General features: G+C 42.0%; 1 protein-coding gene across 1 annotated transcript in view; it reads left to right on the top strand.

The window, feature by feature from the left end:
• The window catches only part of FHIT (fragile histidine triad diadenosine triphosphatase), a 1,052,756-nt gene that overhangs the window by 754,914 nt on the left and 269,859 nt on the right, over nucleotides 1–27,983 (top strand). Inside the window, 2 exon segments of the mRNA XM_062200182.1 lie at nucleotides 1,782–1,927; nucleotides 4,215–4,244. Coding sequence (XP_062056166.1) covers nucleotides 1,782–1,927; nucleotides 4,215–4,244 — 176 coding nt within the window.

The raw sequence follows: 27,983 nt of genomic DNA, 5'->3' as shown, positions 1-27,983 counted from the left end.
CTGATGATGAGCAAAATTACTTGGCCCCTTTACTTGGCCTCTTTACTTGGCCCCCTCTCTTAGGGAAATCAGACCCACCCAGCACTTCCCCTGGGTGCAGTGCATTTCCCTGGGCCCTAAGTTTCACCATTGGCACAAGGGACTAAAGTGCTTGGTATTCTGGTGAGACTAGCAATCTCAGGATTGGGTTTTTATGCTACCCTTTCTGATGCTCAGCTCCAGGCAAAAGCATGCTTTCTAAAAACAAGAAAAAAGAAACAGAAGTAAGTCTAACACTATGTTTTTTTCTTCTGTGGGTGTCTGAAACCTAATGTTGAATGTGTAATATATGTACACACACAGACACATACATGTTTGGAGGCCTATATGTGTATACACCCACCTTACGGGTTCAAATAAAAAAGGGACTGAAATGCTTAAGATGATTTAATAGTGAATTCTCATTTGCTAGGAATAAGGGTTCAAAGTCACATTCTTTTCTTCAAAATCTTTGTTTACTCAAATCCCCACCATAAATATGTTGCCTATATTAACTTGTAGAAGGCATTGATGTGGCTTTGTATAAGCAAGCGACCCTTTTCATTAATGATTTACCTCCAGTGTCTTCTTGGATTCTGTGTAAGGAGTCTGGGGAACCCTTGTCATAAATTGCTTAATCACATGGCACATCTCTTAATTATAGATGAGGTTTTCCAAACATTCTCAGAGTGACTACACTCCTTTTAAAAATAAACAACTACTGTGCTGTATGCATTCCATATTTCTCTTGTTACTCTGAAAAAAAAAATAAGGTTAAGAGTTAATCGTGGTGCTCTACCTAGAGAAGGCAATGGATTACTCCAGTTGCTTTCCCAAGCTAGTACATTGGCTGCTGTAGGGGACAGAGCTGGAGAAGAGGGCTTAGACGGTAATGGTGCGGAAGAGATCTTGCCTCCTGGGACAATTATCTCAGCAAGCACTTGAGTCCGTCTATACACTAACGTCCCGTTGTCTTAAAAGGAACTTTCCATTCCTGAGACACGGTGGCAAAACATGACCTAAATGAAACAATTTCTGATTGAGATCCCAGTGGAAAGAACAGGCCATCAAAGAAGGAGGTACCTTTCTCTGAAGGGAGGAGGGAACTTCCACTTTGACTATGGCCTTGTCTAAATAAGATTGGAGTTGGTGAACTCAAGAGGCTTCCATAGCCTTGGCAGCTCATGACTAGAGCCTAGGGTGATTACTGACGTCATAAATAAGAGTGTCAAATTGTTAAATCAACAACAGGAGTCACTGTGCTCTTACTCCCCTTGTAGGATCTCTGTCCTTAATGTGTTGTACTATGAGAATTAACTGTATAATTAGTACTAAAACAGTACTTAATACTTTGTGTATCTTTGTGGGTGCCGTCTGTTGAAATCTTTACTTAGTATATACTAAGTTGATCTTCTGTATATAAAGATAATTAAAAATGAATCTTAATGAAGAATGGGATGGGAGAGGGAGTAGGAGATGGGATGGTTTGTGGGTAGAGGGTAGTTATGGGGGGAAAACCACTATAATCCAAAAGTTGTACTTTCAAAGTTTCTATTTATTAAATAAAAATTTTCTAAAAAAAAAAAAGGAATTCTTTTGCACAGTACAGCTTCTCTATTAAAACATAACTATCCATGTTTCTCAGCTCTCTTTTAGCTCCTTGGATATAGTGGTTGGCAGGTGTTTGTCTCTGAATGTTCAGGCCTTGGGCCAAGGGGACTCAGCTGTATGGTTCAGAGTGTGCCTTAACAGATCTTCTGTAGATGTCCTTGTGTGCCCACTGCGGCCGGTGGAGCGCTTCCGGGACCTGCGGCCTGAAGAAGTGGCTGATTTGTTCCAGGCAACTCAGAGAGTTGGCACAGTGGTGGAAAAGCATTTCCAAGGGACCTCGCTCACCTTTTCCATTCAGGTGAGTGCACATATTACTCAGAAATGACTTCTCTCCCTTTTCAAATCCTAGCATTGAGCTCTTTATTCCTGCCCTGGCCCCAGGAAGGAAGCTGTGGTTTACTGCATCTTAGGTAGCAGCAGGAAAAGGTGGACAAGTCCAAAGCAGCCCTTCTGTTCCTCAGCCCCAGGATGCACTATGAGATTCCCTCAAGGTCATGCTTTAGTGCTGTTTATGAAGCAGGTGGGGATGTTGGACTTGAGATTAAATGGCCATGAAGACACTCCAGATCTTTTACTGGAACTGGGGCTTGACAGGTCATTTCTATTCCATGGTAAATGCATTTTGAGCAGTGCGTGGACTGAGCCCTCCTGTGTAGTTCCAGGGGAGCAGTGATGTGCAAGTTGTGCCTCGCCCTCACGTGGCTTCTCTTTTCCCTACTTTTAATCCAAATAGCAGTGATCCTCAGAGGTAGGTCTGTCTGTAGAATGACTTGCTTGGCCTGGTAAAGAAATCAGACCCCCAGCCACTGGAGCTGTTTAAGCAGAGGTTGGACCAACAGTGGTCAGGTTGGGAGGAAAAGGTCCCTGAGAATCATCAGTTAGGAACTGAGTAGCTTTACCCCTTTCAGAGGCTCTATGGAACAGTCTGGGTATCAGCTCATAAATAATGTCCTTTCTGGCTCTGAAATCTGATGACTATGCAATTGTGCTGTGGAAATAAATAGATTATTCCAAGATGCATAGCCTCTGCACTTAGCTCTTTAGTTAAACTGAAGGTTTACCATCCTCCTTCTCCTCCACAGTTTTGTCCCATAGACCTTCAAAGAGAATAAAGAAAGCCAGTGTTTGCAGGTTACAAAGGCTCTGACTCAACATGTTCATCCACCTCTCAAATTTTTTATTTTCTTATGTGCTGTCATGCCTGTGTTGAGAATATGTGAACTTTACCCAAAATACTTGGTGTGTTTGTGTGTATTTGTATGTCAAAACTGTTGAGTTACTTAAAGGCAGATTGTTCAATTCCAAGTATATTTGTCAAACAAATGCTGGAAATTATGTTTCCAGGAAGACCAGCTGAAGGAAAAAAGATGAAAATATCTATCGGTGTTTAATGAAATGGAAGACATAAGTTGTATTTATAGGAAATGACCATATTGGTTAGCTAACATGACTTATTAGAGTTCAATAAATGGAAGAACTGACTTGTGCATAGCTCTTAGAATTCTTTCATATATATAGTGTTGTTAAACTTTCTGTTTGTTTTACTGTAACTCACCATAATAATATACATCTATTTCACAACCATGTATCCCATTCCTATACATATAGATAAAGGAACCCAGAATTTCATAATACAGTGTTTACCCATTCTGGACCTTCTGATAGTTCTTGTTCTGTTATGTTCTGAATTCTTTTGTTTTTTTTAAGGCTAGTTGCAGCTGTTAAGTCAGTGACGTGACATACTAGGTTGTGACTCCAAGTTGGAAAACCATGGATGCCCATAGTTCTGCTTAACCCTTGCCGCAGGAGAGTCGAACTTCTTGCCCCATTAGTCAGTTTTATTGAGATACAAATACCTGGCCAAAGCCGTGGAGTCCTAACTTCATTTTGCATTTTCTCACTGTAGAGACAGTGCTTGTTTTGCTCTTACACTGTCTAAGCATTTGTGTTTCCTTTGTGTCATAGCTGGTGACCAGGCAGGCTTGCTCATTTTCAGCTAAGCCAGTAGATTTGTTGGGCTTCAGAAAGACCTGAAGGGGAAAGAGGCTCAGCTACAATGAATGCTCCTGTTTTTTTTTGTTTTTTTTTTGTTTTTTTTTGCCAAGTTCAGAATACTAAGAGAAGACTCTTCCCAGATGAATTCCTCTATATTCTTACATAATAAATTACATCTCCTGCAGACTTGCTGAGTAGAAACTAAAGTAATCAGTCATTAATTAAACCAGAACTGATTTAAAGATAACCAAAAGGTATGATATTTCACCTCCCCAAACATGTTCAGCCCTCTTTAATGCAATTAAAATCATAGCCAAGAGCAAAGAGCATGAAAAGTAGCAAGGGGGTTGGCTCACTGGATAATTTATAGGATTTTTATACATAACTTCTCACTTATTCTTGGGCGGAAATGGAGAACTGTCTGGACCCATGCATTTGAAGAGAATGGTCCCCATGAGATACTATAAATTAATGCACAATGAAATTGGATCTGAATTATTAACGGGCAATATTTCTGAATAAGCAGCAGGTGCCATCTCTCTCTGTTCTCACCTATGTTGGTTTTTTTTTTTTTTTTTTTCTGCTTCTAGGATGGTCCTGAAGCTGGACAGACTGTGAAGGTGAGTGCTTATTATGTGCATATACATTAATAGGAGTCAATTGAGAGAACTGAAAAAGTCATTCATTTGTGGCACAGTGCTGTTTTGTTATGTCATCGTTGAGGTCAGAGAGACCCTCTGTATGGCAGCCACAAATCCTGACCTTATCAACTGCCCCAAATAGTATGTTTCCCATTAGTTAACAAGTCATTTACCTTTTGTCATAAAATGATCATCATGCAACCACTAAAACAGACTAAATCATGGAGTCCTAAAACAGAACTGAAGTTGGGGGGTTCATGTATGGTAGCGTCTAGGAATTAGCACATAAGCATGGTGTGCATTCTGTGAGTCCCATATAGTGTCTTTGAGACACAATAGAGTCTTCGTACAGTTGGCTTTTGCCTCATTCTCTTCAAGGAATGAGCATTGTGGCCTCAGTGTCTCCGTTTCCTCGTGGCCCTGTGCCTCTTAGTGTTCCCCTTCTTGCTGTCTCTTCTCCCCTTTTCCTCCATAGGTACTTAATACCAAAGTTCAAGTCTGATGGAGTCAGTAGAGCTCAAAAATGGGTTTTTAAGTCTGCTGGACGTGGAAAGGAGGATTTATTAGGACAGTCCTGGCTTCCATAATAAAAGTAAAATAAAAGGCTGAGATCTTGGCTGATTGTAAAGCTGGGTTTTAGTCCTTTTTATACAAATGCAAATTCCTAGGCAGTTAGGGCCTATGCGTACATCATTTCTAGGAAAGGCTTATTAGTATTATTATCATTTTTAATTATTATTATTAATTTTATTATTTGATACAAGAAAGCAGAAGCAAGTCAGACTGAGATGCTAACATTACACTTTGTGAGATAGTTTTATGGCTATGAGGCTGGATGTAAGAGAATATCACTCCATACCAAACAATGCCAGGAAACAATTCTTCTCCCCCTGAATCTGCATTGGCTGTAATGTTTAACACAGCAGGTATGGACCTTTTAAAACAGAATTTTTGCAAAGCACCTTGGAGGATTGTATATCCCTTAGGGACTGCCACCAAAAGGGCTGTAAAATTCCTTAGGATAAGAATGAACTAGTCTCGCATTGCTCTAAAATACATGGTGAGTTCAGAGGGACAGAGTCTCCCAGGCCAGGCTCCCAAAGCTGTAGACAACTGAAAATGGATGGCATGCCAGTGGCTTCTTTATGAAAGCAGTTTTTGAAATACAAACATAAATGTTTAATCCCAGTTACCCGATTGTCTAAAAATCAGTATTCAAATTTAAATTCTGACTCTGTGGAATAGTTAGATGCATTATACACTATGTAGTTGATGGAATTCCTTCAGTCATTGAAAGTGACACTGTGGAGCTCTCACTGGTGAATGGGAAGACTACAAACCATATGAAGTGGCATGTGCACAGTGATCATATGCACATAGCAAACCTAGCTAACATTTATGTGGATAGGTTATATGAGCTGAAAATTTCATTTCACAGTTCTAGGGGAGACATTAAAAATATTACTATACAAACAAGCTTCAACAGAGTCGGAAAGTAGGTGAGGGGATCTCCAGGGTCTGGGGGAAGGAGGGCATCGGAAGTGACTGCTAATAGCTATGGGTTTCCATTTGGGGTGATGAAGATGGCATGGAATTTGAGAGTGGTGATGGTTGTGCAACATTGTGAATACACTAGAAGCGAAGGGACTGTATACTTTATAAAGGTTGATTTTATGATATCTAAATTATCTCTTGATTAAAAATGATAGCACAGTTAAAAACAAATATTGATTCTTGCAGGGCTGAGAACCATGGCAAGGGACTCTCTTCCTCCTGTAGTAATTAGAAGCATGAACTGTTTGTTTGCGAAGGAGATAGACAGAGGGAGAGAGAGAATATACTCATTTGCTAATTCACTCCCCCAATACCCACAATGGCCAAAGCTAGGCCAGGCCAAGCTGAGAGGTGGGAACCCAATCCATATCTCCTATGTGAGTGGCAGGAACCCCGTTACTGGGGCCATCACTGTTGACTGCCAGGATCTGCATTAGTAGGAAACTGGAGGAAGGCATCAGAGCTACAAATCAAACCTCGGCACTCTGATGTGAGAAGGGGGTGTAATAACTGTTGTCTTAAATTGCTGAGCTCAGCATTTGACTCGGCAATCATATAAAAGTTTTGGTGTTCCAACTCTGGCTAAAATTTTTGATATTTCTGTTAACTTTGAAGGTGGTGGTAATGGATTTTTAACATATAGCACTTATGTATGAACTTTTAATTGGTTATTACCATCATTATTATTATCTTAATTTGATTTTTTTCAAAAAAGTTTTAACTTTTTTAATCACCAGATTGTATATATTGGGAATATCCTTCAATTGTTTCCTGATCCCAAAATTTCCCTAATAGGAATTAGTGGATTCTTCCTTCCTTCTTTTTTACAATTTACAAAAAAAAAAATTGAGGGACTGGCACTATGGTGTAGTAGGCTAAGCCTCTGCCTTTGGTGCCAGCATCCCATATGAGAGCTTACTCGTGTCCCAGCTACTCCTCTTCCTATCCAGCTTTCTGTTGCGGTCTGGGAAAGCAGTAGAATATGGCCCAAGTGCTTGGGCGCCTGCACCCACATAGGAGACCTGGGAGAAGCTCCTGGCTCCTGGCTTCCGATAGGCCCAGCTCTGGCCACTGTGGCCATCTGGGGAGTGAACCAGCTGATGGGAGATTCTCTCTTTCTCTCTCTCCTCTAACTCTGCATTTCAAATAAATGAATAAATAAAAGCTTTTTAAAAATTTGAGAGAGATTGAGATTGAGATTGAGAAAGATCTTCCATCTGCTGGTTCCCTTCCCCAGTGGCCTATAACCATGATCAAGCCAGAGTGAAGCCAGGAGCTTGGGTCTTCCATATGGGTGGCAAGTTGACTACTACTTGGACCATGGTTCTATTGCTTTCTCAAGCACGTTAGCAGGAAGCTAGGTCTGATGTGGAGTAGCGGGGCCTCAAAGGCACTGTAAATGGTGGCCTAACTCACAGCAACAAATTCTGGTTCCTAGTGGTGCTATTTCACATCATTTATGAAATAAAATGGCTTCAAGAAAACCATCACGTGTACATACATAAACCCTCAGTTGACAGTGACTTTTTGAATTCTGTTCTTTTAAACCAAGTATATATATCTAAAGTTGTGTCATCTATGTGTTGTCAAGTGTGAACCTTACACAGCCTTGATGAAAATGAATTTTGGTGCTAGTTAAACAACAACCAAAAGTTGATTTTCAGTTCTTAGGATAAATTTCTTGGTTTAGAATGCTCTGCTGGAGGCTTGGGAATCTTCACTGTTAAGGGCACAAGCTCTGCAGTTCTTTGCAGAGTGCGGGTACTCATTCTACAGTGAGTGATGAGAGCCGCACAGCCAAGACCCATGGAAGTCAGAGTCACCAGCTGCTCCCAGGGACCAAGCAGCATCTTTAAATGCAGCTGTCCAGTTCTGAAAACTACAGTGCAAGACTGGGAGCCTTTCGTATTTTGAAATTCACACAGCCGCGCGTGTTCGGGCAAGGTTTGACAGCCTGCCACGGGAAGTCCATGGACTGTTCTCTTCATCTTTGCCTCTGTTTGTGATTCACCTGATACCTGGGTTCGAAACGGTGTCTGTCTCCTGCTGGGTGGTAATAGCGGTGAGCCCGGTAATGGGCTTTTCCCCTGCAGCAAGTGTTGTTCTGTTAATGAAGGTGCACCGCTGAGGGTAGCCTCTTGAACAGGAGGCTACTTCAGGCTTCTTTGTTTCAGGAGCTTTCAATTCTGCTTTGCGAAGAACAGGGGTGGCCTGACCCACTCAGCCAGGCGGTTGTAGTAGGAAAAGGGAAATATCGAAGTGAAAACGTGACCTCTTAGTTCACAATTGATTATTAGCTCTCCTTTTGGGGTTGAAAGGGAGGAGAGCCCTGCCGTCTGCCAGAAGATCATTGTAGCAATTTGGATATCCTGCCGGCTTGAGAAACGATCTTTCTTCTCTCTCAGACCTGCGGCCCCTCGCATCAGCCTGCCCCGATCGCTTTTCCACAGCAATCTGCCTAAAACCTCTTCTCCCTATCCTGTTGCCTCCTGCAGTTTCCAGTAAACCGTTCTTCACTGCCCCTTAGTTGTTGACGTGTTTGTTTATGTTCCTGTAGCTCTGTCTCACGGATGTAGGCGTCAGGGCTGTTGTGACACAGTGGTTAAGCTGCTGGCTGTGTTGATGGCATTCCATATATGAGCCAGTTTGAGTCCTGGCTGCACCGCCTTCAACCCAGCTGCCTGCTAATTCACCTTGGAAGGCAGTGGAAGATGACCCAGGTACTTGGGCTCCTGACATCCATGTGGCAGATGTGGATGGAGTTCCAAGTTCCTCTCTTTGGGCTAGATGAACCCCAGCTCTTGCTGCCATTTGGAGAGCAAACCAGTGGAGATCTCTCTCGCTCTCTCGCTCTCTGGTTCTCCCTCTCCCTCCCTCCCTCCCTCCCTTTCAAATAATGAATAAAATAAATAGATAATTTTTTTTTAAAGATATATGTTATTTATTTGAAAGACAGGGTTACAGAGAGAGGTAGAGACATAGAGAGGACTTCTATCCTCTGGTTCACTCCCCAGATGACTGCAATGGCCGGAGCTGCGCTGATCTGGAGCCAGGAGCCAGGAGCTTCTTCAGGGTCTCCCATGCAGGTGTAGGGGCCCAAAGACTTGGGCCATCCTCCTCTGCTTTCCCAGGCCACAGCAGAGAGTTGGATCAGAAGAGGAGCAGCCAGGACTAGAACCGGTGCCCATATGGGATGCTGGCGCTTCAGGCCAGGGCTTTAACCCACTGCGCTGTGGTGCTGGTTCCCAGATAAGTATTTTTTAAAAAAGAATATAAGCTGGGCTGGCATTGGCATAGACAGTAAAACCACTGTCTGTGATGCCAGGATGCCATATAGACTCTGATTCTTGTTCCAACTGCTCCACTTCCAATCCAACTCTCAGCAAAATGGCCTAGGAAAAACAGAACAGGATGGCTCAAGTGTTTGGGCCCTTGCCACCCTCATGGGAGACCCAGATGAAGCTCCTGGTTCCTGGCTTCAGCCTGACACAGCTCTAGCTGGTGCAGCCATCTAGGGAGTGAACCAATGGACAGAAACTTCTCTCTCTCTCTCTCTCTCTGTGAGTGTGTATGTGTGTGTGTGTATGTTTCTTCTCTCCCTGTGTAACTCTGGCTTTAAAATAAATAAATCTTAAAAAAATTAAGCTTCATGAGAACCTGGGCTTTGCTGATTTTTATGATGGGGCTCAGAATGTGCTGTCCTAACATAGGGGACTCTGGCACTGAGTATTTAAAGAGAAAAGAAAATGAGAAAATCGCAGAATCAGTGCTGACTCTCGGGTCTTCTGCCGACTTTGTCCCCTGAATTGACCATCAAAGAATTCTTTGACCTACAACCTTGAGATCATGAGATCCTCATTCCAGGGCCCACCTGCCTGAGGCTTGAGGTCAAGAACAATTGGGGCCAGAAGGCCTGGTCAAGCTCTCCCTACTTTGTCACTGTCAGACCAAGCCCTTTTGTTCTGTATTCATGCTTTTACATAACTGTCCATCAAACTCCAGGTTTTCTCTGTTTCTTTGGGCCTTTATGAATGTTCCTATGTTACATGAAACTTAAAATTAAATACACTAGTTATGCATTTCTTTGGTTAATCTGTATTTTTGTAGAAGTTTTAGCTGTGAAACTAGTAGGTAAAGAAAATATACATTTCCTGTGGATTTTTTTCCATAGGGAGAGTAGGGATGATAATACAGGTTTGCTTCATATTACAATTCTCTATTCCTAAGTTTCAGACATAGTTAAAATGAAAGAACAAATGATGTGTACTTCACATTTGATTTTCACTATGTAACCAGGGATCAGAGCTTGGAATTTCTATCAAAAATTTCCCATATTCCAGGCACAGCAAAGAGCAAAGTATTCACTGATCAAGTACCCAAATCTTATTACAAAATGCAGTTCCACCTAATCAAACTGTTCAAGCTGTATTTATTCTTTGTCCAGGGGTACTGCTCAGTAAGTTTAATGTGAACTATCTTTGGGAGCAATCGCTGTGCATGCCTTTGGAGGGGAGAGTTCTTGAGGTAGATTGAAGAGAGTGATTTATGCCAGGCAGATAATCTCCAATCTCATAAGAACAATTTCTGGAATATGCTGGTTTACATTCTTTCGTGTTTATGATGCTTGAATCTACTACTTACAGATTTAATTTTATGGTGTTAATGCAGAGGGAGGTGTCTCTTAATAATTGTTGAGATAGTAACCATTACTTTTCACATTTCTCCAGAAGAATAAGAGTATCTTTGAAGAAATGTGGTTTAATATATTTTTGGATGTTCTGTTCACAAAAGGTCGGTCATAATGAAATCTGTGATACTTGGACATCACTCACAGGATTCTGAGAAGTGTTAGCTCTGTAACTTTTTATGGGTTTAGTTTTGGGCTAGCCTCAACGTCTCTGGGCAGCTGTCTTCTCATTTTGTCAAGTGGGGAAACCCTATCTATTGTATTGTGCTATGGTAAAGGTAGTTAACATGAATAGCATGTGTTGTGGTGATTGCCTGTAATCTAGACGTGTGCCTGGCATCTTAAATCAGAATCCTCAAGTCGTGGCTCATGTCTCCGCCCTGCCACATACTGCCCTTGTGGCTTTATGTGAGTTTCTTAAAATTAATCTTAACCTCAGTTTTCTCATCTATAAAATAGGGTAAAGCCGGGCTTTAGGAAGATGTCCCTTGCGTTGGGATAGGTTGTAGTTCTGCTAAGTGCATTTAACTAATATACACTGAATTTTCTCACTATTAATTATTGGGTATTGGCTTAAAATTGCTGAGAAAACTTTCCTCTGATCCCATGACTTGTGCTGGAAAGGTCTTATTTGAGACTGTTACAAAAAATGACCCCTGAAAAATAGATTAATCTACCTTATCGATTGGGATTGGGGGAAATGAGCCTCTCTTGTTTCATATACTTCGTCTGTGTTGTGCTCCAGTGGCAGTAAGTGGAGATGACACACTGACAGTGTACGTCACAGTTACTCGGAGCAGGTTTTCACAGCACAGAATCCTACCTGCCCCATGCCAGTTCAGTAGGTCCCGTGCCAGTTCACTGTGGATCCCAGGGCAGCTCAGGTGATCCTCACGCACTCTTCAGTCCAGGGCAAAGCTGCTTCCCAGAGTGTGCTAAGAGGCCATGGTAGAGGAATCTGCACAGAGCCTGCTGCTCTCCAACCCAAACAGCTCCTCAGACAGACTTTGTACGCATGGAGAGGAGGAGCCCATACCTTGAGAATGAAAAAGATCTGGACTGTTATTTATTATTTTCATCTGAAAAGAAATTTCAGGAGAACTGCAATTTGCCATAGGACTTTTATCCTCTGATTAAAGCCATGATGAACAGTGCCTTGCCAATGTTTATGCCTAATACATGTATTTACTGCCAGAAGAATTAGTATATTCAGGAAGCAATAGCTTTTATCTCATGGAATTGCCTTACAATTTGCATCTCTCATCCCATAATGAATCCAATTTGACTGATGTTTTGGTAAACTGAAAGCAACAATGGTGTTCAAGGGATGGGTTTGTGTCTGCACACAGGCGTGGATGCCTTTCAGGGCTGTTGAGGCACCAAGTCCTTTGCCTCTGGCATGTATATATCTCGGCATTGCCCTTTCACTGCTGGTGACTTGGGATCAAAACTCTTGGCCCCTACCTTTGTGCAGGAAAATGGGCCAAGAGCCTGTCTGTCTTCCTTGGGGAACTTCCCTCTTTCCTTCTAATCTTCAAGCTCTCTCCTAAGTAGATACTCAAACACTGAGGTTTTCAACTTCTAATCAGTCAATTTTGATTTGCATGATGCCTGTTGGGTCAGAGCATTGAAAGAAACATTAACTGCGGCTGGCTCTGTGGTGCAACGGGTTAACACCCTGACCTGAAGCGCTGGCATCTCCTATGGGCGCATTGCAAGACCCAGCTGCTCCACTTTCGAACCTCTCTGCTATGGCCTGGGAAGGCAGTGGAGGATGGCCCAAGTCCTTGGTCCCCTGCAACCATGTGGGAGACCCAGAGGAGGCTCCTGGCTCTAGGCTTCAGATCAATGCAGCTCCAGCAGTTGTGGCCAGTTGAGGAGTGAATCATTGGATAGAGGAACTCTCTGTCTCTCTCTTTCTCTCTGCCTCTCCTCTCTGTGTAACTCTGACTTTCAAATAAATAAATAAATCTTTAAAAAAAATAGAAATATTAACCAACCTTTCTGGTGTTTCCATATTCTAATTTATATTTTTTCCATGTTCTCATCAACTCACAGGCAAGTAAAGTAGAGAGGCTGGGGAAAACATGGAGTGGGTATGGGGCGGCATGAGTGCAGGGCAGTTAGCGCATACTGATGGGTAAGGAGGATTCTGGAGCAGACTGCGTTGTGTCACCCTCAGGCTGCGCAAGTCAACCTTTCTGAGCCCCAGCATCCTTGTATAATTTTATCAAACAGGAATTTTAGTGGTATCTTACCCTCTAGGGGTGTTGTAAGGACCACATGGATCAGTGCCTGTGAATACCATTAAAGCAAGGCTTGGTACATAGTAAAGGCTTAATAAATGTTTGCTCTTGGTTTTAAAACTTCATTGCATTCTCACAACCCAAAAAACCTGGCATTAATATTTTTCACTTGGATAAACCGAAGTGTCCAGGAATAAAGTGCCACACAAGAAATCAAGTTGACAGATGAGAGCTAAGATTCAAACTCAGGCCTATCCCCAAACCTGGCTCTTTCTTATACCACTTGGCTGTTCCTAAAAACACTGTGTATCTAGTAAGCAGTTTCAAAGTTAATCAAGGAAAGGAATACTAACTGTTTTGTCACCCTCAATACAGATGGATCTGAATTCTTTTTCTCTGCTTCGAATAAACTTGGCTTTCTGAAGGTGTCGAGGCACAAGTGTTTGGCACAGTGGTTAGGTTGCCACTTGGGATGACGGCATCCTGTTCAGAGAGCCTGATTCACGTCTTGGCTCCTCTGCTTCTGGTCCAGCTTTGCTGCATGCAGTTCCTGGGAAGCAGCAGATTTTGGGTCTCTGCTACCATACGGAAGTCCTGGGTGGAGTTCTGGGCTCCTGCCTTTGATCTGATCCAGCCCCGAATGTTGCAAGCAGGCAATCTCTCTTTCAAATAAAATTAAAAAAAAAAAAGCTTAAAAATTAAAAACATCTAGAGGGCTCTTCCTGTTTAACTTCAGTATATAGGTGAAGGTGAACTAACCTAAATGCTCCCTTTTTGATGCATATCAATTCAGAGTAGAATTGTATGTTCTAGATGTTTGATTTTTATTAGTGCTCAAAAAAAAAAAAGAAAAAGAAATTTCTAAGTAGTAGGAGGCCCTGACATATAGAAAAGTGGATATTTTGTTTTTAAATTTATTTTGTGATTTGTAATGGAGAAGTGTGGTACAAAAGGTGGATACTTTGTTAATGTCAGTGTTTTATTTGTTCCAGTAGGCTTGTTATACACTTGAAGCTCAGAGGTTGGGATTTCTACTTAAACACCATGAAATGCAATACCCTATGAAAGTCAAAATGTTCTGTAGACCCTAGAATACTATCTAAATAAAAGGTGTTGGCCGGCGCCGCAGCTCAATAGGCTAATCCTCCACCTGCGGCACCGGCACACCAGGTTCTAGTCCCAGTCAGGGTGCCAGATTCTGTCCCAGTTGCTCCTCTTCCAGTCCAGCTCTCTGCTATGGCCTGGGAGTGCAGTGGAGGATGGCCCAAGTGTTTGGGCTCTGCACCCGCAAGGGAGACCAGAAGAAACACTTGGCCCCTGGCTTCGGGTCAGCGCGGTGCGCCGGCCACAGCGGCCATTGGAGGGTGAACCAATAGAAAAAGGAAGACCTTTCTCTCTGTCTCTTTCTCTCACTGTCCATTCTGCCTGTCAATAAATAAATAAATAAATATAAGATGTTACTATTCAGAGTCAAAATTTTACCATGTTGATATAATAATAGGGCCAGTTATCGCCACCATCATGTGGTCTGGGATACTGGGTGCTCAATAAATAAGCATTAAAGGAATTGCTTTCTCTTGCTATTTTGCTGTGTGTGTTTCAAAGCTTGGATATTATATATAAAATTTTCTAAGTGCCTTATATTCAGTGCATTCTAACTTCACAATGTTAGTGCTGTGATTCCTCAATATTTGGAATGGTTGAACTATCAATTCTGTACAAACAGGTAAAATAAACAGCCTGATGACTCATGTGAAAAGGAGTCATTACTTTTTTTTTTTTTTTTTTTTTTTGACAGGCAGAGTGGATAGTGAGAGAGAGAGACAGAGAGAAAGGTCTTCCTTTTTGCCGTTGGTTCAACCTCCAATGGCCGCTGTGGCCGGCGCATCGTGCTGATCCGAAGCCAGGAGCCAGGTGCTTCTCCTGGTCTCCCATGCGGGTGCAGGGCCCAAGGACTTGGGCCATCCTCCACTGCCTTCCAGAGCCATAGCAGAGAGCTGGCCTGGAAGAGGGGCAACCGGGGATAGAATCTGGCGCCCCAACCGGGACTAGAACCCGGTGTGCCGGCGCCTGTTAAGCCACGGCGCCGGCCAGGAGTCATTACTTTTAACTAACTACAAGTGAGCAGTTCGGCCATAGTAGATGAACCATTTGTTACAGGCGTATGGCATCCTCAGTACAGAACAGGAGGTGCGAGTCCATAAAAGAACATGTGCCTTCCTGGAAAGTGGGCATCTCAGCTGAGTCAGATCCAGTTGTTACAAACTTCTGCTTCAGGAATTAATACCTAAAAGTAATCAAACATTAAAATAGCTTATAGGCTATATATACAGGTTTTAATTCTGAAGATCTGTATGTTTCTTGGAGAAGCGAACACAAATGGAGTTGAAATGGTCTCAGGGTGGAGGGAGGGAATTGAAGGAGCCCAGTATTAGATGTTAAACGTACCTAGGGGACTTCAACTCTGTAATGTTATTTTGAAGTTAAGTATTGTATACCTGGTTATGGATTATATTATTTATATTTGAAAATATCCTTCTTTGTTTGTGAAAGTACTTATTCATTTGAGAGGTAGAGAAAGAGCTCCATGCAAATGCAAGTCTTGGAGAGCTGAAGCTGGGTGCTGGAAACTCATTCCAGATTTCCCAAGCGTGTAGCAGAAACTCAGATACTTGAGCCATTACTGCTGCCTCCCAGGGTCTGCAGTAGCAGGAATCTGGAGTCAGGAGCTGGAGCTGGAGCTGGAAATTGAGCCCCAGCGTGGGACATGGGTATCCTAATTGGCAGCTGAAATCCCAGGTTAAATGCCCGCTCCCATTCCTATTTTTGAGTGTAGCTACTGAATAGTTTTTTTTTTTTAATATTAGGTCCATCTGAAGAATTTTCTTCCATTAAGAAATGACTGTTAAATTTAATTCTTTTTGCTTTATTGTCTTTAGCACATCACTAGGCCTCATATCTCCTATATTTAAATTCTTAGAAGAGTGCCTATCAAATAGATTCTGTAAAGCTCACTTTATTCTGATGGTTACTCAGATTTATGAAGTACTATTTTACTTTAAACCCATTTTGATTCTTGGTCCAGATGTCCTATACATGATTCGGACTCTGTATTCATCTTGCATTATTCAGTTAGTTTCTGGGGCTCTTTGCCCTCTGTGCCAAGGCCATTAATAAAGTATTCTGAAGATGGAAAAAGTAGCTGGAAAAGTAAGGATTTGATGGCTGAGCCTGAGTCCAGTGGAAAGCAGCTTAATGAATAACGCACATAGCAACCCACAGAGCCAGAGACATGGAAGAATTAGAATAATGTCCTTCAGAAGGTTTTTGAATGAAAAATAGTGGGGGGTGTGAATCCCTATTAGCCACTAAGTCAAACACTGTAAGAAATCTGTCTCCTACCACTCCCACTCTATGTGGATTGTGTTAGTGTTGGAGAAGGGCAATTTTCAAATTCTGTCTTTTACAGTGATGTGGGCAGGCAGGGAGACAGTGAGTGGGGGGGAGAGGAGACTGCCAGCAGCATCTGTGCCATAACCCTGCACCCCCAAATGCCTCTCACTTTCTGACTGATCCAACATAGCTTCATTCTCAGCACACCTGTTTCCCATCATGTACCTGAGCCTTGGTTCCCAGATTCCCTGACACCTTCCTAGGGATGAGTGTGTGTGTGATCTAGCCCCACATCTATGAGATGCCACGACACTTCCAAGATTGCTAAAAACAAGGAGGGGTCCACTGAAGTATTCATATTACCCTATAAAAAGTCATCCCCACATGTGGAGGCAGCAGCTCTTTCTTCCTCATGAAGATGGGGTGTCTGCACTCACACCTGATGGAGTACCCTCCCTCCCCGTAAATCCTGCTTTCCTGTACCCTTTTGATCTCCTCCTTGAATTTTTTCATTTGTGAAGACAAGTACTTAGAACATGCCCAGGTGGGGCCTGAGTTGCCCACAACACTAAGGCCCTAGTCCTAATCCCTTCTCCATATATCTAGAAGATTTCTGAGTTAGATTACTTTCAAGCCTAAGGGAAGAACAAAACAGTGGCTTGGAATCCTGGGCCACTTGAGCATGAACATAATATCATTTCATTGTAGTAATGAAAACTCCCATTTCTTTGCTTGGTAGTTTGCTCTTTTACATAAGATGTGTTGTTCCTGATATTACATAAAATATAAACTTGGAGTTGTTTAAGATGTTGGCCTTGCCTAATGTGTTTGAGAAGAATAAACATCACAGAGTGAATTAAGCATATGCACCAAATATTATTTTATGTCATGAGAAAATCTATTCATCCTGATGTTCATGTCTTATACTCTAGAGTCTATATATCAGAACCTGTTCCCCGACAAAAATATTTTCTTATCATGCTTTCTTTCCTGAAAAATAAGTCATGAGGGGCTTTTATTTCCATTTCAATTTATCTATTGATTGCAAGTGGTATAAATTCCCAGATGTAATCCTGTTCTAGTGATACGGTTTTGAGGAAACTGTTCAGCCATGGAAGGAATAAATGTGATTCCAAGCTCAGCTCCATCATCAGATGATTGTGGATGAATCTCACTCTTGAGGAAGCAGCTCAGAGCAGAGGATAATTGAGAGAATCCACAGGGGCAAGTGATCTTGGAAGTTCTCTCGGATTATCCACTACCCTATACATAGTCGCCCTTGAGGCATTTACATCTGTCCTTTGTCAGCTTCCCTGTTTGAGAACTCTAAGAACTGTCAGGTAGATGCTTCCAGTTCCAAACAGCTTTGGTCTGTAGTTGATGTTGAGGATTCCTCACTAACAGAGGAAGTTCCTTCTTTACTTGTTCTTCCAGCACCTTTTATATTTTTGGTATCATCACAGGCCCTGGGAGACCAAAGGAAAAATGAGGTATATAGTTCCTATATTTAAAGACAGTCTTTGAAATAAATACTGTAAGATGGGAAGGCAGAGACTATTATGGTAGTTCTTTAATTCATAACCACTTTTCTCAGGGTTTATTGAGTGCCTGTTGTGTGCTAGGTGCTATCAGGCCTTTGGATACAGCAGAAGGCAGGGCCACCAATGAACAACTCTTGGCTCACAGTCATCCATGACAGCCAAGAAGCAGACAGAATGTTGCAGAGTTGTGGTTGTATTGGAAAGGTGCTATGAGATGAGCATATGGGGGAAGAGAAATTAAAGTTCTGTGTCTCTTTTAGATGTAGAGGTCAAGACAAGTCTACCGAAGAAGTGACAGAACTTAGTCAGATGAAGAGTTGGGGAAGAGAGAGACTTCTGCACAGAGGAACAGGGGGCACGAGGTTGGCACATGCTGTGAAATTTTTGAAGACTTTGAGGCAGGAATTTAGGGTGGGGAGATGGGTGTCATCAGGAAATTTAAAAGAGGTAGGCAGGGGAGTGGTTATATGAGGTCTTGTACACAGTGGTAAGAAATTTAATTCCGTTTGCAATGTAGATTTTACATGTGTGTGTAATAGTATCCTTATCTAAGTTTGCTTTTCTTGAACCCAAGTGATTTTGTCTCCTGTCTATAATGGGTACTATGGTTGTCCCTTTACCTACTTTTTATACCTTCCCATAATTAGCATCCAGGAAGTTAGGGTGGTTTTGAATCCATCTTTATCTCCAGGTGCAGACCTTGTTTGATATAAGTAAGGGTTTGGCAAACTTCTTTTGTAAAAAGCAAGCAGGGAACATGTTGGGTTGTGAGGCCCAGATGGTGTGTGTCACAATTATACAACTGTCTGTGTAGTACAATAACAGCCATAGACTATATGTAATTGAGCTTGCACAAATGGCCGTGGCTGTATTCTAATAAAACTTTATTTATAAAAGCAGGTGGTAGACCAAATTTGGCCTAGAGACTGTTGTTTCTCCAATCCTTTTGTAAACCCGTTCTCTGCTCTGATTGTGTGAACTACAGGCTTTCCTGAACTCCAGGGATGGTTGATCCCATTGTCACGGAGGCCTTGTATGCACTGATTGTGAAAGGGATGCTTTTCTACTTGTGCTTGTGAACAAGACATCAGGTGAATGCCAGCCACTGGCAGCCATCTTGATTTCTAGGGCAGTCGTCCTTAGAATGAAGCAGTTGCTGAGGCTGAGACAGAGAAATAACTGGATCCTTCCTGACATTCCTGGGTTGTTGAGTTAGCTATTCCTGAAGCCTGCACCGCCTCTAGACTTTGGAGTTAGACAGTCCCATCAAGCCCTGTGTCATTGAAACCAGGTACAGTTGAATTTGCTTGTACTTCCAACAGAAGATGTGCTCAACTCAATCTAGTGCTCTGAAATATGAAGTTAGTGTTACTCCTTAATATGCTTAACTGGCAGTTTGCGTAAACAGTGTCCGAAGTGCTTCGGCATATCAGCAATACTCATCACGAGCCGACGGGGATTTCTGAGTGAAAGCCTGGGAATCAATGGCCCTTGAAGAGCTTAACTTCAGATAGGCTCCCTTTGGTGCATGACCACATGGTCATTCCATTAACTTTAATGGTGGTGGCTCTGCAGACGATGGGCCCTGTTAGTCTTTTCTCCCCTTTCTCTTTCACATTAAATCTTACCCTCCAGCTAATTCTTCAGAGTAAAGTATGCGCACCAATGTCATTCATTTCTTGGCCTCTATTAATATATGCACGAGTCTCTCAGGGAGAGAGTGCTAAGTGAGTACATTAAAAATGAATCCACTGCCCCATTTGTCGACTGTGAGAAAACCCCAGAGTCAGGGACATCATTGGATTATTATTGATTGTTGTAAGATCCAATAAAATCATAAATATGGCTCAAAACAATTACTGTGGCCACATTAGCAAATTATCAAATCCATAACTTGCTTTGGAGCCTGGCATTGGAGATTTAAATAAAGTGCCGGAGGGAACAAAGTTGTATTTTAGGAATGTGACAACCAGGGCTGAGATCGAAAAATTTATGATTTAATTTGCTTTGCAATCTAATTGAGAATAACTATTGAATTTCTAAAAAGTGAGCTTGGATTAGATTTAGGTGTTGGAAATCAACTGGAAATATGGGTTAGTTGTACTTTTCTGAGAGTCTGTTGGGAGGGAGAGAGGAAGGTATTCATGGCAAGGAATGACTTTCTTGGATAACCTTGTCCCCTCCACCCTGTGTTCTTATTTCCTGTGTTCAAATAATTGGGTTATACCTGAGGGTAGCTGGCTCTTCCCACAGATGTGCTTTTTACTTTCTGCACCAAGTGTCAATTTTCCCCCATTTAGAAATAAATCAATTCAAAATGAAATTACACAGAACATCCATATTTCCCCATCACTTAAATGAGTCTCTCCAAAGAACATGTGGTTGTCCCTTTTCAGCTCAGGCTTAATAAAACCTTTCTCTTCCATGGACACGGTGCAGAACTGGATTTTCATTTCGGGTGGATGATTAGGCAATATTTGCTCTGCAAAGTGCAGATTGGCATATTCATAGAGTCCTGTGGATGTTTGCTGAACTCTAACCCAAAGCCCGACTGCTAGGTGTACATTTCTTACCCACAGCAGTTTAGCTGCCCATGGCGTTGGGTCACCCTGTGGCCACTGTAGCAGTTCATCTGCCACCTTGGCCTTTGCTGTTCCCTGACAGCACTCCAGTGGCTAGGTTTTTAGGAGTGGATGGGCTCATCTTTCAGCTCACTTCAGGAAACTACAAAAGCAATTTGCACAAAGATAAAGGAGATTTCCTAGTGGTCTGTCTGGAACTGGCTTAAGGATTTGTACAGGCAGTCCGTGAGAGTTTGAAAAGCCAGCTGAGAAATGATAAATGACTGCTAACTGTCCTAATTATCTCTTGACACTCTGTGTTGAAACCTGGTGAAATTTTGCTGAAACTTACAAATAGGCAAGCTGTTTAAGGTTTCATAAATTATACATAATAGAAATGCTTAGAAAAAGAGAAAGATAGCCCCAGCCAAAGGGTTTGTGTTCATTGCCCGATGGTATCCTGAGTGTTATAAAGAGGTACAGGTAGGGCCACGGAATGTGTTAGATAAATTGTATTTTTAATTGCAAACCTAATTGATTATACTCAGCTTGCTCATTAGGTTAAGGAAGAATATAAGTCAACACCCAAGGTCATTACATTAATGGACATGGTAAGTGTGTAATTTGTGATAACTTGATTTGTGAGCATCACATTATCCTTAGTAAACAGTGTAACTAACATACTTGCTTTAAAGTGTCATGTACTTATTAAATTTGGTTTTTTGAATTTTAGGATGATTATCTTGTACTTTCATACTTCAAAGTTGTAATGTTGGTGCATCCATTGTGTAAATCTATATCAGATTGGTCTAACAATGCCCAACTGGCCTTTTACTGACTTACTCCACTGTCAGATAACCTCAGTTAGAAATTTTGCTTTTTCTTCTCCAGTTTATTTCTTGTGCAGCCAGGATCTACATCCCAGAAATCATTACCCTTTGGTTGTCTTTCAGACTTCTTGAGCAATCTGGATTGATTCTCTGCTGAGTATTGTCTGTTGGGTAGCTATTGTATCTTAAGTGTGTTATATGGAATCATGTAGGTACATCCAAATAGCCTAGGAACCAGTGTTTATTGCAGTGGCCCTAATAAATTCTTTTTGAACATGAAGATGGCTTCACCAAGTATAATGTTTTTTTTTTGTTTTTTGTTTTTTTGGTTTTTTTTTTTGACAGGCAGAGTGGACAGCGAGAGAGACAGAGCGAAAAGTCTTCCTTTTGCCGTTGGTTCACCCTCCAATGGCCGCCGCGGCTGGCGTGCTGCGGCTGGCGCATCGTGCTGATCCGATGGCAGGAGCCAGGTGCTTCTCCTGGTCTCCCATGGGGTGCAGGGCCCAAGCACTTGGGCCATCCTCCATTGCACTCCCTGGCCACAGCAGAGAACTGGCCTGGAAGAGGGGCAACCGGGACAGAATCCGGTGCCCTGACCGGGACTAGAACCCGGTGTGCCGGCGCCGCAAGGCAGAGGATTAGCCTAGTGAGCCGCGGGCTTCACCAAGTATAGACCAAGAATCTGGTTGATGGTACTAGGGCCATGTAATCTCAATAACCTCAAGACTCTTGATCAGTGGTAGAGTAGCTCCTGTAGATGAATTCTGAACCAGTATTTCTTTTTTTAAGTGATTTATTTATTTATTTGAAAGTGAGGAACAGTGGGAGAGACAGAGAGACATTACATCAGCTGGTTCAATCTGTAGATGGTAGGAATGGCCAAGGCTGAGCCAGACAGAAGCCAGGAGCCAAGAGCTTCATCTGGGTCTCCCACATGGCTAATAGGGTCCCTAACACTTGGGCCATGTTTTGCTGCATTTCTCAGGCTACTGGCAGGGGGTTGGATCAGAAGTGAAGCAGCTGGGACATAAACCAGAGCCCATATGGGATGTTTGCACCGCGGGGGGTGACTTTATGTGCTATGCCACAATGCTGGCCCCTGAGCTAATATTCTCAACTAAGTGATAACCTGTTGGGACAGTTTTCACACCTTGTATGCTTGCCATACACTGGCTGTTTTCATATCTGTTACCCACCATGCTTGCATGTTAATCACTCCCCTTCCAAAAGACATACAGAGGGTATTTGAAGCTCTCTGTGCTCTTTGTGGGGGATAGGGATGGTGGAGGTATGACAATTAGAAACAAACATTTAATTAAAAAAACCAGCCAGATCGTTAAATGCTGAGGGCTGGGATCATCAGAGAATCTTTCAAGTATTTGAAAGCCACGGACTTTTTCTGTGGGAAAATCTAAATATACATAAAAATGCTGCATGTATTTCTGGGGCTGTCCTTGCTCCCTGAGATCTGTCCATGGACTACTAGGCTGAACTTACCTGACGTGATGTCTTCCCTCTCGGTATTCAGAGGCAGATCGTACTTTGAGCCTAAATAGATGGGATAAATATTGGCTCAGGTGATTCAGAGGCTCCATTAACCCTTGTGAGAAATTTTGTTTCAGAAAATGTCTCCCTCACTGATCAAAGAGTTGCATGTTCTAAGGATTCAGATCTGATTCCATACACTCTTAGCCATGTGGCTTCAGGTCAGTGGTTTAACTCTCTGTTCACTTGTTTCCTTGTCTGTAAATTGGGTAATGATACTCCCTCCTGGTAGGGTTTTGCGAGTATTGAATGTCATGTTGGGAAGGTCTCTGCACACTGCTTGCTGTGTTTTGTTTTTATTCATCCTTTATTTATAGAGAACCCACTGCATGCCAGTCCCTGTTCTAACTCTTGAGGTGAGAGTTGTGAACAAGACAGGTACAGTCCCTGCCCTCAAAGTGAGCATCACCTCCTCCCTTTATTATTATCTCTGCAATAGGTTTCATCATCATGCCTGTGTGACCACGAAGGCTAGTTAGATGAAACCCCTGGAGAGACCTTCAGATGGATTTCAGTTTTCTTCTTAATGAGCCTAGAATTTGTATTAATGGTATGCAGGTTGGTTAACAGGCCATCTAAGCCAGTGAGTCAACTGGAAGTGGGTGGAGCTGCTCTTACATTGAAAACTGAGGGACCCATCAAGGTGGCATGTACCAATGCCATCTCACTAGTCTAAGTGATAAATTTCAGTTCACAATTGATCATAATGATAGGATTAAGAGTCAAAGGGATCACACAAACAAGACTAGTGTCTGCTAATACTAACTGATAGAATTAAAAAGAGAGAGAACGATCCAACATTGGAAGCGGGATACACAGCAGACTCATAGAATGGCAGATGTCCTAAATAGCACTCTGGCCTCAGAATCAGCCCTTAAGGCATTCAGATCTGGATGAAGAGCCCATGAGAGTATTTTAGGCATGGAAAGCTAAGACATTCTGGCAAAAAAAAAAAAAAAAAACAACAACAACAACAACTAAATGAAAAATCTCTGCGAGTGAGATCCCAGTAGAAAGAACGGGGCATCAAAGAAGGAGGTACCTTTCTCTGAAGGGAGGAGAGAACTTCTACTTTGACTATGACCTTGTCTAAATATGATCGGAGTCAGTGAACTCAAAAGGCTTCTATAGCCTTGGCAACTCATGACGAGATTACTGACGCCATAAACAAGAGTGTCAATTTGTTAAGTCAGCAACAGGAGTCACTGTGCACTTACTCCTCTTGTAGGATCTCTGTCCATAATGTGTTGTTCAATGTGAATTAATGCTATAACTAGTACTCAAAAAATATTTTATACTTTATGTTTCTGTGTGGGTGCAAACTGTTGAAATCTTTACTTAATATATACTAAATTAATGTTCTGTATTTAAAGATAATTGAAAATGAATCTTGATGTGAATGGAATGGGAGAGGGAGTGGGAGATAGGAGGGTTGCAGGTGGGGAGGGAAGTTATGGGGGGGAAAAGCCATTGTAATCCATAAGCTATAGTTTGGAAATTTATATTTATTAAATAAAAGTTAAAAAAAAAAAAAAAAGAAAACTGAGGGACCATGAGAGCCTTGGGAGTGAGGTGGGGGAATGTTCCCAAACACACAGTTTGTCTACAAAGCGTGCACTCTCAGATGAGTGTTTGCCCCCTTAAGGAGCTCTATGTGTATAGCTTATATCACAGATTCTTTTTAAAAAACGGACAAGGGTGTGATGAAGAAATACTTTTTACCATATCTTAGCTAAGATAGAACGCCATCCTGATGTTAAATTTGCCTCACAGAAAGTGAGGATTTTCTTAACCTGGCATGACCAGAGGTGATGGTGAATCAGACTCAGGATTTGCAGGAACTCATTCCAATCAACTGTTACTTTTTAATTTGTCACTCGTGAGATGAAGTTTGATTTTCAGTTAGAATCAGAAACTGGCAGACTTCAGAGAGTGGAAAAGTTTTGTGCTCAGTTACATTCAGTTCAGTTGGAATAGGTTTTCTGTTATGCTTTAAATGTGATAGCTTTTGTTACTTGTTTTCTCCTTCCCTAACTATCTGCATGAGATTTTCTTTGTTACTTCCTGTGCACGTGCCAATTTCTACCATCTTGGGTGTGATGCTCAAAAAGAAGAACAGACTATGGAAGCCTTTAGGGTTCGCAGACTTCGATCTGATTCTGACAGGGTCATAGTCAAAGTGGAAGTTCTCTCCTCCCTTCAGAGAAAGGTACCTCCTACTTTGATGGCCCCATTCTTTCCACTGGGATCACACTTGCTGAGATCTTTCATTTAGGTCTTTTTTTTTTTCCCCAGAGTGTCTTGGCTTTCCATACCTAAAATACTCTCATAGGCTCTTCAGCCAGATCCAAATGCCTCAAGGGCTGATTCTGAGGCCAGAGTGCTATTTAGGACATCTGCCATTCTATGAGTCTGCTGTGTATCCCGCTTCCCATGTTGGATCGTTCTCTCTCTTTTTAATTCTATCAGTTAGTATTAGCAGACATTAGTCTTGTTTGTGTGATCCCTTTGACTCTTAGACCTATCAATGTGATCAATTTTGAACTGAAATTGATGGCATTGGTACATGCCACCTTGATGGGATTGTATTGGAATCCCCTGGCACATTTCTAACTCCATCATTTGGGGCAAGTCCAATTGAGCATGTCCCCCAATTGTACATCTCCTCCCTCTCTTTTTCTCACTCTTATATTTAATCAGGATCCTCAGCAACTCATGACTAGAGCCTAGGGAGATTACTGATGCCATAAACAAGAGTGTTAAATTGTTAAATCAACATCAAGAGTCACTGTGTACTCACGTCCCATGTGGGATCTGTCCTTAATGGGTTGTCCAATGTGAAGTAATGCTATAAATAGTACTGAAACAGTATTTTTATACTTTGTGTTTCTGTGTGGGTGCAAACTGATGAAATCTTTACTTAGTATATACTGAATCGATCTCCTGTATATAAAGATAATTGAAAATGGAAAAAAAAAAACTTGGTGTTAAATTGGAAATGGCATAGAAAATTAATCAATTTTTTAAAAAAATATCATGTAGGATCTCTGTCCTTAATGTGCTGTACACTGTGATTTAATGCTATAACTGGTACTCCAACAGTATTTTTCACTTTGTGTTGCTATATGAGGGCAAACTGTTGAAATCTTTACTTTATATATACTAAACTGATTTTTGTATATAAAGAGAATTGAAAATGAATCTTGATGTGAATGGAAGGGGAGAGAGAGCGGGAAAGGGGAGAGTTGCGGGTGGGAGGGAAGTTATGGGGGGGGGGGATGCCATTGTAATCCATAAGCTGTACTTTGGAAATTTATATTCATTAAATAAAAGATAAAAAAAAAGAAGAAGAAGAACAGACCTAGGAACTCTGGAGTGTAGACCTATCTACATGCTCCCTTGCTGGGCAGTTTCCTCAGCGAAGTTGGGGACTGACGACTAGTAGGCCACTCAGGAGAGCAAGACTGCCTCCTTCCTTCCCCGCGCATACCAGTTCCCATTGCCACCTTCCTAGACTGACCCAGGGGAACATTTGTTAGGCAGACGCTCTGCCATCTGTTGTGCAGCCAAAGCTTCCACAGCAGAACGGAAACAGGTGTGGTGTCAAAGTAACTTAGTGAGCAGACACGTGGAAACAAGAGCTTGGAAAATCGTGTGGTGTTTGAAGAGCATCCTCCTTCCTCAACCTCTTGGCCTGCAGTGCGTTGTCTCCAAAGGGGCAGTCCTCTATAGCCAGTTTGGGCTCCGAGTTGGGTACCAGATGGCTTGATGGGTGGCCCCGGAGGGCTGTCATTTTACTTGCAGATGGAGGCAGGCTTTGGGTGTGAAGTCCTCCCTGGGATTTGTTCTGGACGTGTTGCTGCTTTGCAGACCCCACACAGGTCACGAGGCTCACTATCGCCTTGGAAGTCTGTTCTTTCGCTTTCTTTTCCAAAGTGATGCTTTCCAAAGTGAGCTTCTTGAAGAATTGGTTCCTGTTGTCAGATGAGATATGGGTTTTTTTTTTTTTTGCCTGTTTCAAAAATATGAGATTGTATCATTTAGAAAATAATTATTAATTTATTACTCATTTCAAAGAGGGAAAAAGAGGGAATGTGGGAGTGAGGGTAGAAAGAGAGACAGAGAAATCCCCCATCCACTGATTGACTTCCCATGTACTTGGAATGCTTTCTCCACCCCCTAGGGCAGAATCCATAGCCAAAAACTTTTTTTTTCCAATGTACGAACACTTTTATTTAGTAAATAACAATTTCCAAAGTACAGTTTATGGATTACAATGGCTCCCCCCCCCCCCATAATTTCCTCCCACCCGCAACCCTCCCATCTCATGTTCCCTCTCCCATTCCATTCACATCAAGATTCATTTTCAATATCTTTATATACAGAAGATCGATTTAGTATATATTAAGTAAAGATTTCATCAGTTTGCACCCACACGGAACACAAAGTGTAAAATACTGTTTCAGTACTATTTATAGCATTAATTCACATTGGACAACACATTAAGGACAGATCCCACATGAGAAGTAAGTACACAGTGACTCCTGTTGCTGAGTTAACAATTTGACACTCTTGTTTATGGCATCAGTAATCTCCCTAGGCTCTAGTCATCAGTTGCCAAGGCTATGGAAGCCTTTTGAGTTCACTGACTTCGATCATATTCAGACAAGGTCATAGTCAAAGTGGAAGTTCTCTCCTCCCTTCAGAGAAAGGAACCTCCTTTGATGGCCCCGTTCTTTCCACTGGGATCTCACTCGCAGAGATTTTTCATTTAGGGCTTTTTTTTTTTTTTTTTTTTTTCACAGAGTGTCTTGGCTTTCCATGCCTACAATACTCTCATGGGCTCTTCATCCAGATCCGAATGCCTTAAGGGCTGATTCTGAGGCCAGAGTGCATAGCCAAGAATTCTATCCAGGTCCCCATATAGGTGTCTAGAGCTCAATCCTGTGAGGCCTCACGGCTGCCTCTCAAAGGTCTGTGTTAGCAGGAAGCTGGGATCAGGAACTAGAAACAGGCATTGAACCCAGGAAAAAAATGGCATTTTAACCATTAGGTCCAATGTCTTAGCCTTTTTAGCCTTTTTAAACTCTGGAGAAGTGTTTCAGTAGGAAACATGGAAATGGTATCGGTTGAACATCTTCTGCAAGGAGGTGCTCACTTACTTATTTTTTCTCTGCCTGTGAATTATTGGTGCCACTGAGAAAGGTGGATGTGCTTTCATGTAAGAGTCGTTGGTTACCTAATATTTCAGTGGATGTAATGAGCATCTACTTGTATTAGTGCTTGACATTTGTTTAATAATTTACTGCTTGTAAAGTGCTTCATGTCACATACTCTATCTTATTTATAAGGGGAAAATAA

This window comes from Lepus europaeus, chromosome 9 (genome assembly GCF_033115175.1).
Source record: "Lepus europaeus isolate LE1 chromosome 9, mLepTim1.pri, whole genome shotgun sequence".
Lineage (NCBI taxonomy): Eukaryota > Metazoa > Chordata > Mammalia > Lagomorpha > Leporidae > Lepus > Lepus europaeus.
This window is presented reverse-complemented; position numbering and strand designations above follow the sequence as displayed.